This window comes from Garra rufa, chromosome 3, assembly GCF_049309525.1.
Source record: "Garra rufa chromosome 3, GarRuf1.0, whole genome shotgun sequence".
In the NCBI taxonomy this organism is placed as follows: domain Eukaryota; kingdom Metazoa; phylum Chordata; class Actinopteri; order Cypriniformes; family Cyprinidae; genus Garra; species Garra rufa.
In genome coordinates this window covers 22,546,009-22,564,202 of record NC_133363.1, presented here as the reverse complement: position 1 = coordinate 22,564,202, position 18,194 = coordinate 22,546,009, and the positions used below count along the sequence as shown (strand labels likewise).

At 35.0% G+C, this 18,194-nt stretch overlaps 1 protein-coding gene across 1 annotated transcript in view; it reads left to right on the top strand.

The window, feature by feature from the left end:
- Positions 1-544: 544 nt before the first annotated feature.
- arap2 (ArfGAP with RhoGAP domain, ankyrin repeat and PH domain 2) overlaps positions 545-18,194 on the top strand; it is a 121,093-nt gene continuing 103,443 nt past the window's right edge. Inside the window, exons 1-3 of the mRNA XM_073836578.1 lie at positions 545-581; positions 4,061-4,239; positions 15,857-15,963. Of these exons, the coding sequence (XP_073692679.1) occupies positions 545-581; positions 4,061-4,239; positions 15,857-15,963 (323 nt within the window). The remainder of the gene's footprint in view (positions 582-4,060; positions 4,240-15,856; positions 15,964-18,194) is intronic.

Below are 18,194 nucleotides of genomic sequence, written 5' to 3'. Positions count from 1 at the left end.
CTTATGTTCAGCTGTTCCATTTAATAGTTAACTTTTAACTATTTTTGAATTTTAGTCCAAAATGAATTTTTTTTTTCATATCCGTCATCCTTTCCTATTAAAATGCTTGCTACGGATGCGAAAACACAGAAGAACGAACCTGATCTGAATTTTTTTTATGACGGATGAAAGTTTCGGAGGCAGTTTGTAAATGTGATTGACATGTTTACAGGTCATATTTATGTTTTAACTTGCAAAAATTTTGGATGAGAATTTCTGACTGTAAAAAGACCTTTATTTTGACATAACAAAGTGGTTATATCTAAGTGTGTGAGTTGTTTACTTATTTTTTTTTAATTAGTCTATTAACGCCGTTATATATCAGACTGATTTGCGACCGAGGAACACCCACAAACACAAGTGGCGGGATTTATCGCAGATGCATTTTGGTTTGATATTTTTCAATCTAATGCAGTCGAATCTTCAAGTACTTTCTGTGGCCCATGTATGTCTGTGGACCTAAGCATGCCACATACAGGTATATATTATTTGTCATTATTAGTAAATGGTGCAGCTTGACTTTCTCAAGGCCATTAAGACTGGTAAGATAATTTAGCTTTTTCAGACACCTTGCAGTAAAATCAACAACTTAAGGGTGAGGAGTTCAGCATGAGCCGATCAATTACCATGTTATTGACACGGCCTGTGCTTTCCCCGCTGCAATTACTGTGGTAAATCTGAGGCTAATAGCACTGCTGTGTGCCATAGTGTCCCAGAATATCAGCAAATAATGGCCTCCTCAGTACCTACTTTATCCCCAGCTCTTGTGTAGTGACTTCTGACCCATTGGAAGTGAATTACTCTGAGGGAAGTCAGTTTAGGCATGCATTTAACTGTACTTTCCACCACCAAAAATAAAAAATAAAAAAAATTCAGAGACAGAGAGCGAGAGTGCTGGTCCAGTCTGCTCATGCATCTTTAAACAGCTTTATAGCAGTCTGAAAGAGTCATCAATCTTAAGATAAACACAAGAGAGGAGGAGAGAGAGAATGAGTGAGTGAATGAAAGAGCTGGAAGTGGGTGGTCATTGGATGAGCACAAAAGATAGGAATTAGAATTTGTGTTACAGATCGAGCACACTGGGAATCATTTAGATGCGTGTGTGTGTGTGTGTGAGTGAGTGAGCAAACATGCATGACTGTGTACTCCTTCTGGGGCAGTCTTCAGCTGTGCAGATCTCTTCTTTCAGATAGAGTGTAATATTTTGGGAATATCTTTTGCAGCCGACAATTTTCAAGGTTTGGGATTTTGTAAAAACTGGCAGAATCATTCATCTAAAGTGATTTTTACACTACTGTTCAAATGTTTTTCAATTTTTTTTAAACGTTTTTTAAGAATTCTTGCTTGCCAGGGCTGCATTTATTTAGTAAAAAATACAGGAATATTGTGAACACAATATTTTGCAGCAATTAAAAAAAGGGTTTGGACTATTTGTGTTTCTTAAAAATAATATTATTTCTGTACTCTCAGAAGATTTTAGCATTGGTAATGACAATGGATATGACAGTGTTAATGTATTTGGTCTTGGCGGAATAGATCTACTACAGTGCTGCTGAATTGCTGCTGTTTTTTGGTTTTCCAGCATTTTTGTGTATTTGAACCCTTTTCAGTAGTGACTACTGTATATGATTTTGAGATCCATCTATTCACACTGAGGACAACTGAGGGACTCATACGCAACTGTTACAAAAGGTTCAAAAGCTCACTGATGCTCTAGAACAGGGGTCACCACGCTCGGTCCTGGAGGGCCGGTGTCCCTACAGAGTTTAGCTCCAAACCTAATCAAACACACCTGAACCAGCCAATCAAGGTCTTGATAGGTATACTTGAAACTTCCAGGCAGCTGTGTTGAGGCAAGTTGGAGCTAAACTCTGCAGGACACCGGCCCTCCAGGATCAAGTTTGGTGACTCTTGCTCTAGAAGGAAAAACAATGCATTAAGAGCCGGGGGTGAAAACTTTTGAACAGAATGGAGATGTGGACATTTTTCTAATTTTGCCTGAATATCATATTTTTTCATCTAGTACTGCCCTTCAAAGGCTACGGAAGATACTTGTTTCCCAGAAGACAAAATAAGTTACATTTGCACCGATCTTAAAAAGTTTTCACCCTTAATGCATGTTTTTTTCCTTCTGGAGCATCAGTGAGCATTTGAACCTTCTGTAATAGTTGCATATGAGTCCTTCAGTTGTCTACAGTGTGAAAAGATGGATCTCAAAATCATGCAGTCATTGCTGGAATGAGTTCAAATACACCCAAAAAAAAAAATCAGGCTCTGCCATCTAGAGTTTCATGAAAGAATTTGATATTTATTTCAATTATCAATCCTGAAAATAATTGTGATGCTTATTATTTTTGTGGAAATCATGATATTTTTTTTGATAAAATGAAAGTTAAAAAGAATACAATGCAATATTTTATGACGTTAAGAATATCTTTAGTGTCACTTTTAATCAATTTAATTGCATGCTTACTGACCCCAAACTATATTGCTTATAAAAATGAGATCATGCTAACCAGCCAAACTTTTGCCTATGAGAACTGAGAAAATGCTCTTAATGGATTTTATAATATTTATAAACCCAGGTGGAATGTTTAACAAAAGTAAAGTTATTAACACATTTTTATTTAATGGTGTTATTTAATTATCACCTGCAAGTGAAACTCGCGAGGAGCAGTCTAGCAAAACAGCTTTACACAGGTCCATAAAGTGTGAGCAAAGTTGTTATATTATCTCACTATTGCAGGTTTTTATTTCAGTCTTTGCATTTTCTGGGCAGTGTGAGGAATGCAAAATGAGATGTGCGAATGAGACGTGTAAAGAGCAACGTTGCCAAGATCTACCTCTTTCAGGTGGTTTAGCTTATACATATGCAGAACACATATGGGTGCTATTACTGAATCCAGCATATTTACATATTGTGTTCTTGCCTTAAAAAGTAACACAATTAATTGACAAATAATTATGATTGATATTATCAACAAATAAAAAATGTAGTTAATTGACAACCCTAGTATTAACAAACAATTAAGTTAATAAAATAAGTGGAATTGGATAGATGTGGCAACACAAACTAAACTTAAAGTTCACCCAAAAATGAAAATTCTGTCTTTAATTATTCACCCTCATGTCGTTTCAAACCTGTAAGACAGTCGTTCAGCATTCATTCGTATTCTCATAGCTTCATAAAATGAAGGTGATGTCACTATTTTATTGATGTCCTTAATGCCTTTTTAGGTCTTCAATGTGTCAGTTGTGTTGCTTTCTGTGCAGGGTCAGAAAGCACTAGGATTTGATCAGGAATATCTTAACTTGTGTTCCAAAGATGAGGTTTAACGGGTTTGGAAAGACATGAGGGTGAGTAATTAATGACAGAATTTCATTTTTGGGTGAACTGTCCCTTTAAGAAGTCAAATGTGGTTGTATATCTGATGCACCAACACTTACATTGCACCTGAAAACTCTTTTGCTGACTACCAGCACATTTTAGTCTTGTCCAAAAGACACTGTACGCAAATACACTCACCTTTAATAAAATGAGATCTCTCTCTCTTTCTCTCTCTCTATCCTTTACCCCGTTCTCTCTCTAGATGTGGCAGGTGCTGTAGACCTGCAGAGGATAAGAGTATCCAGCTGTTAATGTTTTTTGGCTAGTGTGTGTGCTTGCAATGAATTTGTGCAAGCCCCTGTAGCCCTATTTAAACACAGCACAAGAGAAGCCTCTCAGGCGTCCTTCTCCCATCTCACACGCACATACACAAACGCACAGGCAGACACAATGCAATGAGACACAGGGGCTTTTGCATACCTGCTTTGTTTGCAGATTTGAAAGTTTATAAAGTATACCAATAATATTAGACACTTTTTCCTTCCCTTTTATTCCCATGGCATGGCGTCTCTCCACACAAGCGCACGCATACCTGCGCGTTCACTAACGTACATCAAACAGACTGCAGCATTCCTCCACAGGCACGCACACTTCCTCTTCTTACCTCCCTCCATCTTCTGTCTTCCCTCTAAGGAGAACGTCAGGATTGGCTAGAGGTTCTCCAGTCTGCTGTGAGCTCCCAGTCCTCTATTTCCCATCAGCCTCGCAAAAATAACACAAACAAGAGTGGCTACATCGAGCTGCGTGGCCTCAAAGGAAGAGTCTACCTCAGTCTCATGGGAACCAGCTTCAGACTCTGTAAAACAGACCAGGTAGATCTATATATCTGTTTTTTGTTTTGTTTTTAATTTTAGTATTTTTTTTGACACTCTTAAATGTTGATCTAGATTCATACAGCTACTTCCCTCATGAGTTTCCACGGCTCAACAACCATGTGCAGGGTCTCCCAACCTATCTATCTTTCTACCTTCAGTAGTTATCATAATTTAGTAAACATAACTACAGTAACAATGGAAAATACTTATTTATTCTTAGTTAAAGGAGTAGTTCACTTTCAGAACAAAAATTTACAGATAATGTCATCCTAGATGTTCATGTCTTTCTTTCTTCAGTCGTTAAGTAATGGTGTTTTTTCAGGATTTCTCTGCATATAATGGACTTCTATGGTTTATACTTCCAAAATGCAGTTTTCAAAGGGTTTAAAGGGTTTTTCAAAGCTTCAAAGGGCTCTAAATGATCCCAGCCGAGGAAGAAGGGTCTCATCTAGCGAAACGATCGTTTAGAGCCCTTTGAAGCTGCATTTTGGAAGTTCAAACTCGGGGGCACCATAGAAGTCCATTATATGGAGAGAAATCCTGAAATGTTTTACTCAAAAAACACAATTTCCTTACGACTGAAGAAAGAAAGACATGAACATCTTGGATGAGGGGGTGGGTACATTATCTGTAAATTTTCTGTAAATTTTTGTTCTGACAGTGAACTACGCCTTTAATGTTAATTTACTAATACATTATTAAAATCAAAAGTTGTATCTATTAATGTTAGTTAATGTACCTGAGCTAAAATGGACTTACAATGTACAGTTGTATTATTATTATTAAAGGCATAGTTCACCCAAAAATAAAAATTATGCCATTAATTACTCACTCTCATGTTATTCCAAACTTGTAAGACCTTTGTTCATCTTCAAAACACAAATTAGGATATTTTCGATGAAATCTGAGAGCTTTCTGACCCTGCATAGACAGTAACGCAACTGAGAAGTTCAAGGCCCAGGAACGTAGTAAGGACATCATTAAAATAATTTATATGACATCAGTGGTTCAGCCAGTGTTATGAAGCTATGAGAATACTTTTTGTGTCCAAAGAAAACAAAAATAATGGCTTAACGCAACTTTTTCTTTTCTTCTGTGTAAGTCTTCAACACACATTCACAACAGTACCACGATGCATACGTGTACATTCCTTCTATTAAAAATAATGTGCTGCACATCCATGTTCTACAACAGACTATTTTAATGATGTTCTTACTGCCTTACTACCTTTGTGGGCTGTTTCAACTATCATTTGTGTTGCTGTCTATGGCGTATCAGAAAGCTCTTGAATTTGATCAAAAATACCTTAATTTGTGTTCCAAAAGATGGCAGAAAGTCTTTTGGAACGACATGAGGGTGAGTAATTATTGACAGAATTTCTATTTTTGGGTGAACTATCTCTTTGACATTAACAAAGATGCATATATATTGTTACAATGTATAGCTCATTGTTAGTTAGTGTTAGTTATTGCACTGAATATAGTTAATGCACTGAACCTTATTATAAAGTATTACCATAAAATTTGTACACTATTACTCTTTACATTAATCTCTACGATTTTTTTACTCATTCTTCCTTTGTTTTTGTGTATATAATTGTCTGTCTGTCCATCCATCCATCCATCTGTCAGTCTATCTATCACCTACCTAATTTGACTGCACTAGTCTGGATGTCTATCTATTTCCTGTCTGTCTTTTTATTTGTCCGTTTGTACCTGTCTGTCTCAATGGCTGAACCATTGATTCAGCCAGTCTGTATGTCTGCGTGTCTATCTAGCTCTTGTCTGTCTGTCTCTCTGTCAGCTCTGTTATTCTGTAAATTAATTACTTAGATGTTTATCTTATATAATTGTCTGTCTGTCTGTCCATCCATCAACCTTTATTGTTGTCTGTCTTTCTGTCCTATCTACCTGTTTAGACTATTTATCTCTCTAGTTATCTATCTGTCTCTCTATCTATCTGTATGTCTGTCTAGACTGTCTGTCTGTGTCTACCTTCAGACTTAGGTTACTTTGACCAGTCTGTGTCTTTCTGTCTGTCTCGTCTGTCTGTCTAACTTCAAACTTTATCTCATCTGTCTGTCTAGACTGTCTATTTGTATCTTTCTTCAGACTTCACTGCACTAAGCCATTGCTTTGACCAGATTGTATGTCTATTACTGTATGTTGTCTTTATTTCTCTGTTTAAAGGGATAGTTCACCCAAAAATGAAAAAATCTGTCATTAATTACTTACTCTCATGTCGTTCCAAACCTGGAAGACCTTTGTTCATCTTTAGAACCCCAATTAAGGTATTTTTGATTAAATTCGAGAGCTTTCTGACCCTGAATAGACAGCAACGCAACTGAAATGTTTAATGGCCCAGAAAAGTAGTAAGGACATCGATAAAATGGTTCATATGACATCAGTGGTTCAACTGTAATGGTATGAAGCTACGAGACTACTTTTTGTGCACAAAGAAAACAAAAATAACAACTTTATTCACTTTATGCACATCCGGGTTCTACGTCAGAACACTGGCTCCTGCGTCAGCTGTACCACATAAATGCATTGTGGTGCTAGGGCTGGATGATTAATCAAAAAGAAATAGAAGCCAAAATTCAGAATCTCTAACCGACGTAATTTTCCCATGTCGGTTATTTCGTGTTTTTCATATCCTATTAATTATTCCCCCTTAAAAACTACTGCATCGGCACTATACGGACATGTATGGCCATTGCCTTCACATATTTTGCAGCGTTTTGCATAAGAATTTAAACTTAACATGCAGCGGCGCTCATCAATGTCAGTTCCAAAATAGTGGATCAATCAGAAGACCTCAGAGGCGGGGAAAGCGGTGCAAGCTTTTGTTTACAGTAGTAGGTTGACATAACACAATGGAGTAAGCATTCTATGCTGCTTTTTTAAAATCATTTCTCGAGCACTGTGTCATGCAGTTTTAGACACAAAAACATGTTCTGTGTGTATGGCCAGTAAGAATCTAAAGTAAATATACGGTTTAGAATAGGTAACACATATTTAATATTAACTATGACCTTTCCCTTAATAAATTTCTAATTTGCTGTAAGGTAGTTGTTAAGTTTAGGTATTGGGTAGGATTAGGGATGTAGAATAAGGTCATGTAGAATAAGGCATTTATATGTGCTTAATTAGTACTAATAAATGGCTAATATTCTAGCAAAATGCATGCTAATAAACAACTAGTTAGGAGACCGTAAAATAAAGTGTTACCAAATACACATATAAGCTGAAAGGAAAAGATCAATGAGATGAGTGCCATTTCTCTAAATCAGCAGTGTTCTGTTTGCATACATTCATTATTTAATTTTTTTTTCCAAGAGATGCAAGTTATTATTCTCTACTTTTCACATTGCATTATTTAAAATAATAGCCTATTAATTTACAAGAGCTACAAGTTATTTTCTACTTTTCTCATGACAATATTTAAAATGTATGTTGTTTGCAAAAAATGCTTGTTATTTTGTACTTTTCACATGGCAATATTCATTTATTTGGTTTGCAAAAACTGAGTTATTTTTTATTTTATTTTAAGGAACATTGCTTTTTACAATAAAACTGAAATGTGATTTTTTTAAGACGTCTTTGTTTCAAGCAAGCTTTAATTTCTATTGTTTGAAATATTCAAAATATTATAGTTTGTTTTCTTCGATTTGTTTAAAATCACAAAGACAAGAAATGCACTATTTCATTAGAAAAAAAAAATCCCACATTTACAGTCATGTGAAAAGGGTAGGACACCCTATTGAATTCCATGGTTTTCCTTATCAGGACATCAAAAAAAAAAAAAAATGGTCCTTGGCTGGTCCTAAAATTTGGAGAAAAAAAATAAAGATGAACAACAACACATGACAAATTGTACTGTGCCATTATTTATTGAACAAAAATAAAGCCAAAATGGAAAAGCCATGTGTTGCAAAGTTAGGAAACCCTTACAGTTAACAATGGAATTAAGAGGGTATATAACAGTCAAGCACTGCTAATCAAATACCTTTGATTAACTGATTATTAGCAAGTCTGAATGCCCTATAAAAGCATAAGCTTTAGCAGTTTACTGGTCTAGAGCCTTCAGGTATGTGTTAACACAATGCCAAGGAGGTAAGACATCAGTAATCATCTTAAGAGGAGCAATTGTTGCTGCCATCAATCTGAGAAGAGTAATACGGTCATTTCCAAACAATTTGAAGTTTATTCACAAGTGGAAGACATTTAAAACAGACACCTCACCTTCTAGGAGTGGGCGTCCCGGAAAATTCAACCCAAGATCAGACCGTGCAATGCTCAGAAAAATGGCGGACATCCCAAGAACTACACCTCAGACTCTAGGCCTCAGTTAACATGTTAAATGATAAGGTTCATGACAATACCATTAGAAAAATATGGGACAAAAAAACATGGCATCACAGTTTAGGTCTGCAAAGTTGAATCTGAACAAAACAAGTCTTCTAGAATAATGTCTTTTGAACAGACAAGACCAAAGTGGAAATGTTTGGCCATAATGCACAGTGCCAAGTTTGGTGCGTTATGGCCAAACCAAAAGACAAGCATGCTGGAGTAGGGCTGATGATTTTGGGCTTGTTTTGTAGCCACAGGACCTGGGCACCTCACAGTCATTGAGTCGGCCATGAACTCCTCTGTATATCAAAGTATTCTAGAGTCAGATGTGAGGGCATCTGTCCAACAACTAAAGTTGGGCCAAAATTGGGTCACGCAACAGGATAATGATCTCAAGCACACCAGCAAATCTACAACAGAATGTCTGAAAAGAAAAGAATCAAGGTGTTTCAGTAGACTCAAATGCTGTGGTGAGAGCTGTGCATAAGCAAATGCCCACAAACCTCAATAAACTGGAGCAACGTTGAAAAAAAGAGTGGTCCAAAATTTCTCCAGAACGATGTGAGAGACTGATAAAGTCATGCAAAAAAATGAATGCTTTAAGTTATTGCTGATAAAAGTGGATCTACAAGCAATTGACTCATAGGGTGTCCTAACTTTGCCACACATGGCCTTGTCCCCTTGGCTGTATTTTTCTTACATAATAACACTGTGTGATATGTCATGTGATGATGTTTATCTGAAGATTTATTTTTCAAATTTTAAGACCTGCCAAGGACCAGATAATTTTTTATTATGTCCTGATGCAGAAAACCATGGAATTCAATAGGGTGTCCTAACTTTTTCACATGACTGTAAAAGTGGAGTATTGTTACACTACAACCCTTTAATGAACTATGAGGGCTTGCTTGAAAAAAAAAATAAATAATTGTAATCGAGGTAAATTGTTTAATTAAGTGAAGTTTTGATATTAGGTCAAATCACCCAGCACTATGTGATACTCTCATGAACTTGTGTAGACTGACACGAAAGAGAAGAATTTGTGAATAAAGTAATTATTTTTGTTTTCTTTTGGCACAAAAAGTATTCTCATAACCCATAACATTACGGTTCAACCACTGATATCACATTGACTATTTTATCTATGTCCTTACTACTTTCAAAAATATCTTAATTTGTGTTCTGAAGATGAACAAAGGTCTTAAGGTTAGGAACGACAAAAGGGTGAGTAATTAAGGACAGAATTAAAATTTTTGGGTGAACTAACTCTTTATTGCTTTTTACATTACTTTTACGTTACTTATCCCCCCTTTGTTTTATGTAGAGATGATTAGACACTCTTTTCTCATGGTAGTGAAATAATGGAAACTTTCACACTTCATGTTTGAAAGTGTGTGACATCCGGTTTGCGCTCTCACCTATGTGAACGAGCCCATATGCTGAGAGTGTAGTTATTACAATGCATACACAAGCCCTGACATTTCGCATGCATATGTATGTGATCTATGCCCAATTGGTCTCAGTTTTAAATGAGATTAAGCTGAGAATGTTATTCTGTATGAATAGGCGGCACACACGCTCACACACACTTTATCATCTCTGTTTGTCTTTCATTATTTTCCTTATTAGCACAAGCAAGCGTCTTTGTCTTCATTCTGCAAGGAAATTGTTTTCCGTCAGCCGATTTAGCATGCGGCAGAGAGAAAGAGAAAGAGAGCAGTGAAAATGGAAATTGATTGTATTGTTTTTGCATTAAATCCTCTCCGTGGCAATCACTCCGACAAGTGGTGAGAGAAACAGGAGGGCATGGGGAAAGGAAAAGGAATGAGGGAAAGAGGGAATGAAGGAAGAACTGGGCAGAGAGACAAGAACTGAGGGATAACAGAGGGAGGTGAAGACAGCAGTGGCTGTTGAGGGATGAAGAAAACACAAAGGAGCATAAAGATGGAGAGACGGAGAGAGAGAGGAAAAAGGTGCGGCGGTGGGTAGCTCGGTTCATGTTCAGCGAAGTGGAGTATTTAATTTAACAAGATGAACGAGCTGCCCAGGACGCTGGTTTTTCCCCCCTTTCCCATCTTGGATAGGATGAAGTGTGCTGCCCTTCTATTCTCTGAGGTCAGGCCATGATGTTTCCCCAAGGTAATGAAAGTCAACCTAACAGGCAAGCCCAAGTCACGTGACGCCGCTACAGTTTAGTGCTGCATCGATTTTTGATTTCCTTACTTAAACTATTTGCTCCAAAGGAAAAAAAAAACACAAAAAGACCAAACACATGGGTACTGGAATGCCACTTTACAGAGTCTCTGATGGCTAACGTTTAAAGTCTAAAAGAACAATTAGAAGATGTCAGAGGTGATTCTAGAATTTCAGCCTCACAGGGACTGAGTTTCCAGTGAGATTGTAGGATACACTGGTTGAGAAATATGTGTTGTTGAAATGTAGGTTAGGTTAGGGTTTTTAAATTAGCTGTTTTGCTTGTTTTGAAAGGTTTGCCATTAGATGTTGATTAGAGATCCATTAACAATTGAGGTCAAAAGTTTACATACACCTGGCAGAATTTGCAAAATGTTAATTATTTTACCTAAATAAGAGGGATATCGTACAAAATGCATGTTATTTATTAGTACTGACCTGAATAAGACATTTCACATAAAATACATATAGTCCACAAGAGAAAATAATAGTGAAATTTATAAAGTTTTTTTGTTCAGTGATAGTTCATGAGTCCCTTGTTATTCCTAAACAGTTAAACTGCCCGCTGTTCTTCAGAAAAATCCTTCAGGTTCCCTAAAACTCTTTTACACCCTTTCCAACATTGACTGTATGAATTTGAGATCTATCTTCTCACACTGAGGACAACTGAGGGGATTCATATGCAACTATTACAGAAAGTTCAAACACTCACTGATGCTCCATTTTTTCTTATTTCGTCTAAATATCTTATTTTTTTTTCATTTAGTACTGCCCTTCAGAAGCTATAGAAGATACTTACATGTTTCCCAGAAGACAAATTAAGTTAGTTAATAATAAGTTAAGTTGATCTTCAGATTCAAAAAGTTTTCACCCCCTGGCTCTTAATGCATTGTGTTTTCTTCTGAAGCATCAGTTAATGTTTGAACCTTCTGTAATAGTTGCATATGAGTCCCTCAGTGTAAAAAGATGAATGTCAAAATCATACAGTCATTGTTGGAAAGGGCTCAAATACACTAAAATGCTGAAAAACCAAAGAATTTGTGGAACCTGAAAGACTTTTCTGAAGAACAGCAGGCAGTTTAACTGTTCAGGACAAACAAGGGACTCATGAACAACCATCACTAAACAAATAAAAAAAAAAAAAAAAAAAAACACAGCTATGGATAATTCACATAACAACTCAGTATTAAGAATCAAGCGTATGTAAACTTTTGAACGAGGTCATTTTTATAAATTCAACTATTATTTTCTCTTGTAGACTATATGTAAACATCTTTTATGTGAAATATATATTCAGGTTAGTACTAAATAAAAATATAACATGCATTTTGTGTGATCCCTCTTGTTTTAGTTAAATAATTCAAATTTGGCAGATTCTGCAAAGTGTATGTAAACGTTTGACCTCAACTGAATTTGCATTTAATTTAAGAATTTCACAGCAATAGAGTGTAGGCAGCATGTACTGCAATTTTAATACACCATGTCAAGTTAAAACTAGCTCAACTTTGAGAAAAATGTCTCAAGACCACTGTTCTTTGTTCCATTTTGTTATGCTGTTTTCGAACCAGGGCCATGCAACATTCAGAATGCGTGTACTGGGACAAACAAAAATTGAAGCATGTATGCCGATAATGGATTGACCAACAAACTGTCAATCAAATTTTCTCTTTTGAATCCAGGCTGGTAAAACTCTATTCTGTAAAACTTTTGCAACACTGCTTGCAATCCACTCAATCTGTGAAAAGTTTTAGATAGCCTATTTTGGCCAAATTCCAGTATCCTTGAAAGAAAATGCAATTTTTGCAATGACCTGAGGGGAAAAAAGTTTGCATAGTAAATTTTAGTATAGTATAGTTTGCTAAGAGTTTCTCCAAATGGTTGTTTATGTCACTTATGTTGTTCTATTTTATTTAAAAATGTTTAAAGGAAGGCAGCTGCATTTGTTGTAATGTGCAAGTCATTCCACTAGGCTTGTAACAGAGCCTTAGGGGTTGAAATAAAAGACTGAATGCTGTTTTTATGTTGTGGACAAGAAAAAGCAAGTTTTCATGTAAAATAAGTGAAGCAACAGCAACGAACAACCTCAGAATAGAGTGTATTATGGGTAATTCAGCTCTATAGGGACGCATTTTTCGAGGTCTTGCTCTGGTCATGACCTCACTGCGGTTCTGAGCACTTCTGTTCATCAGTGCATCATTTTCTCACTCTCTCTCTCTTTACCTCTAACGTTATTCACACCTCCTGTTCACACCTGACTGTCTTGTTAGGCATGTGAACTTATAGCTCTGAGGGAGTTTTCCTTTTAATTAATGTAACTGAGATGGTTGACTCAAGATTTTAATGAACTTATGATACAAGGAGAAGTTCATTTATTTCCATCTATAAGGCATTTTTCATAAATATTCTGAATTCTTATTAAAAGACAAGTCTTAAAGCCAAGGATGATATCTGTAATGTTAACTATAACTATAAATTATTAACAGTTCTAATTCTGTGAGAATAGGAAAGTTCACACCATAACTATAACAATATTATTGGAATCACTTTCAGAATGATTTTTTTTTCTCACTGATGAATTATAAAAACAGTAACTGTCAATAAGAAACCACACAACTTAAAAGAGCTCAAGCATTATAAGCGGCAGTTGACAAGTTTACACTGTTAACATCTGTTAGTATGGACAATAATATACACTGCAGTAAGATTTTTTGTTTAGATGTTTAGTTTCTTATGCTTATCAAGACTGTATCTGTTTAATCAAAATTTTAGAAAAAAGTAATTTTGTGAAATATTATTGCAATTAAAAAAAAAAACAGTTTTCTATTTTAAAATATATTAAAATATAATTTATTCCTGTGAAGCAAAGATGAATTTTCAGCATCATTATCTGAATTTTCAGATCCTTCAGAAATCATTCTAATATGCTGATTTATATTCACTGTTGTAAACCATTTTAGTGCTGCTTAATGATTTCTGTTTTGAATAAATAATGTTCTTTTTAACTTTTCATTCATCAAAGAATCCTGAAAAAGTATCACGCGTTCCAAAAAAATATTCAGCAGCACAACTGTTTCCAACATTGATTATAAAAGCAAAAATTAGCATATTAGAATGTGACACTGAAGACTGGAGTAATGGCTGATGAAATTCAGCGCTGCGTCACAGAAATAAATTAGATTTTAAAGTATATTAAAATAGAAAACCAATATTAAAAATCGCAATAATATTTTAGAATATTACCGTTTTTTTTTCTGTGTTTTTGATCAAATAAACACAGCCTTGATTGAGCATAAGAGACTCCATTAAAACATTAAAAATCGTACTGTTTCCAAACTTTTGAACGGCAGTGTAGTTATCATTACAGTTATCGTTCTTGGTGTAAACAGGCCTTTCATTTGAAAAATTCATCACGTTGAACCCCCCCAGATTCTTTAGCCAAATGAACCTTGTATGCAACTTTCAAAAAAAAAAAAAAGAAAAAAGATGTAGGCTATTTCTTTGATAGTTAGTTTGCTAGATGCCTACATGTAAAAGCAAGTGTATTAAAGGGATAGTTAACCCAAAAACAAAAATTTGATGTTTATCTGCTTACCCCCAGGGCATAAAAGGTGTAGGTGACTTTGTTTCTTCAGTAGAACATAAACGAAGATTTTTATACTTTCAACTGCAGTCTGTCAGTCATATAATGGCAGTCAATAGGCACCAAATCATTAAGAGTAAAAAAAAACAAACATACACAGACAAAACCAAATTAAACCCTGTGGCTCGTGATGATACATTGAGGTCTTCAGACACATAACAATCGGTCTGGCGCCAACTGTTGTGAACGCGCTCCATACAGCTGAACGTTCCGTGGATCAGAGGTAAATAGTGATATATATATATATATACAGTATATATATATATATACTGTTCAGGTTTTTTTGCACAGACCGATCGTTTTGTGTCTTAAGACCTAAATGTATTGTCACGAGCCACAGGGTTTAATTTGGTTTTGTCGGTGTGTGTGTGTGTTTTTTTTTTTTTTTTTTTTTTTTTTACTCTTGAAGATTTGGTAACCGTTGACTGCCATTATATGACTGACAGACTGCAATGGTTTGAGTTAAAAATCGTTGTGTTCTACTGAAGAAAGTCACCTACATCTTGGATGCCCTGGGGGATAGCAGATCATCAAATTTTCATTTTTGGGTGAACTATCCCTTTAAACGATGTGATAGACATCACATATTCACAACTACAGTGCATTTGGTCAGACAAACTGAGTTCATCTTTCACAGATCATTTGCTTTTTTCCTGAAAATCTGGCCCTCAAAACACAAAAGGAATCATTATCAAAATGTCAAATGCTGATCTTTTTCACACAACTGTCAAGTTCAATTGCTGTTTGGCTTGGTTTACATAAAAGGCACTCAGGGCCCCTGCAAACCAAAGAAAACTAGACTAGCATTATTTGATTTTACTCAATTAACTGATATATATGAAACAAATAATAATAAATTGAAAAGGGCAACCTACACTTACACAACATACTTGTATAAATAGTGTATTGCAAGGGACGTTACAGTAGCCTTTGACTGTTGTCATCTCCTTCTTTTTTGTCCTCTATCATTTCCTCCCAGGATTGTCCCCTGTTCCTCAGAGAAGTTTTCATATTGCCATTGCCTTTGAAGTAATTGGTAGAGTCTGTAAAGAAAGTTTGTTGTGTATTTCCTGCTTGTTCTTGTGTGAAATAAACTTTGTCATTCATTCAGACTCTGATCAATGGATCAGCAGGTATTCACCCTCCAGTGAGCTCAATGTCTGTGTTGCTTGCTTTGACCCTTCTCACACAACAGTTTCCTTGCATTTGTAAGATTTCTATAATTAGCATATTTATTTCCCCTTATTCACTTGATTCACTCCAGCTACAATGTTCTAAACAGACATTTGGACCGTTCACATAGCAGTGACTGATCTGCTTCATTTACTCTATTATGTTCATGTCTTTATTTTAGTTCCTTATGTTGGAATTTTTTAAAAAGTGGATATGAAAACCTGAGTGTTTTGATGTTTATGCTGGTTCTTCACAGGACTTTAATGCTGGGCTGGCCATCACTGTGGTGGACCTGACGGCTGCGTGTGTGAAACAAGTTGAGAGGAAGGGATTTGAGATCACTACACCTTTCAAATCCTTCTGGTAAACTGCTAAAATATTATATACTGTATATTAGCATAAGGCCAGAAGAAAGTCTCTTGTCAAATTAAAATATTAGCATAAATTGACTGGTAAATGTTGTTTTAAGCAGATTTCAGATGACCTTCAAACAGAGTTAAGCTTCTTACCTGGACTTCCTTTATATCACTTTATGCTAAAAAATAAAGTGACAAGGTCAGACTTAGAGGGATTAAGTTTTCTTAGTATAAATAATAATTTATTGACACAAATGCCTCTAGAATATGAGGTCAGAGATTATCTAATTTTTAAATACATAATCATTTTTTAAGTGAAAAATCTTTCATTTGCAGAATAATTAAGTTCTAATTAAAATTACATTGTTGCTTGTATAATATAGTATGTGAACTTGTTAAAACCATAGTGTGCTGCTTACCTAGGCAACATTTTATCCTCTAGACAAATTATATTTTAATTATAAATGTATTATATTCAGTTGTCTTCTCTATTAAAAAAACTGCAGTTTAATTTAATGGACATTTAATTCCAAATTTGATCAACTGTGAGCATTAGTTAAGTCCCTTGAGTGTGTTTTTTTTAATGAAGGGCACTATTTTTGAAATGTGTGACTGAGTGTTAATAGAGTTGCTGTTTATAGAATGTGCTGCCAACACTCATAAAAATCAAGGTTCTTTATTGGCATCAATAGTTCCATGAAGAACCTTCAACATCCATGGAACCTTTCCATTGCACATTGGTACTTCATTGTGTAAAAAAGTGTTTCAGATTATTGAAATGTTCTTGAAATTTACTTTTAATAACCTGCCCGTGTAGACGTTAGACAGCAACACAACTGCCCTTGACTAAAGTTTTTTCTGGTCAACTAGTAGTCGTTCGTTTTAAGCATTAGTCGACTATTAGTCGCACGCTTATTAATAAACCATGTACATCATAATAATGAGCCTTTAATTTGCCTATAGCCTAATAAGCACTCAAGCGTATGCAAAAAAATCTTGCCACAGCACACCGGCAAAAGTAATGATTATGAATGTGTCAGGTAAAAACAGCAAGGAGACTGCATTAACGTTTTAATAATTTTTTTGATAAACTTGTGCTTTCTTGGTTTCATTTTAAGAGATGAAGTTGGTGACACTGACTCATCATCTCTGCAGCAAGGTTATTTTCATTAATGAAAACTAAAACTAAGACGAAAACGATTGATCAAAAACATTTTCGTAAACTGAATAAAATAAAAACTAAAATGAAACTAACAACTTTTATTGAAAAACTGAAATAATTATTATAAAAAAATAATCGTTTTCGTAATCATTACGTTCTCACCCCATGGTGGAAAAATAATAAAGACTGCGACCTGAACAGCACCCACATTAAATCTAGGCTACTGCATCAGTTTTAGGCAAAATTATTTATTTCAAGCAATCAAACCAATATACTAGATTGATTAATCCTTAAAAGATTGAAACACCCAAGCGATCTCATTTCAAAATGACAACGATTCCCCATGTATGTTAAACCTTTGAAAAAGTCTTACGAAACATTCAAATCTGTATTTGCACTGCCGCTGACACAGAGAGAGCAGTCATCATGTTTAGGTAAGAAACGGCTTCACAAACAGTCTTTTCAAATACCCAGTCATTCATATTATCACAGCAATACTGGGATTATAGGTCACTGTTTGGATATAAACATTGATGTCTATGGTAGAAATTAAAATAGAGCACGTAATCTTTTGAAAGTAATTCAAATAATGTTTGTGTCGATTTCATTGTTTCGTCACTGGGTGGAAACAAGTTACTGTTAAAAATTTGAATGGAGAGATTTAATCAAAAATGCTGATTCATTCAGTACTATTTTTATGAGCAAGTCATCAATCAAACCACTTTTTCATTAAATTAGTATTAAAAATTGGTGTATTAAAAATATTATTTTGTTGTTTATTATGTATTAAAAGTTTAATAATTAATTCAAATGTGTTAAACACTTTTAATTAGACTGCAGCAATTGATATTTTGTCTCACATTATTTTGCTTAGTTTAGAATTGTGTGGAAATTGTGATCTCTATTTGATCTCTAACTAAACTATATAAAAACTAAATAGAAATGTGTTCACAAAATAAAAACGAAACTAAAACTAACAAAATTGTTAATTAAACTAATGAAAACGAAACTAAATTGTATTGCAAATTTGAAAACTGTATTAAAATAAAACAAATTTAAAAAAGCAAGACTATAAT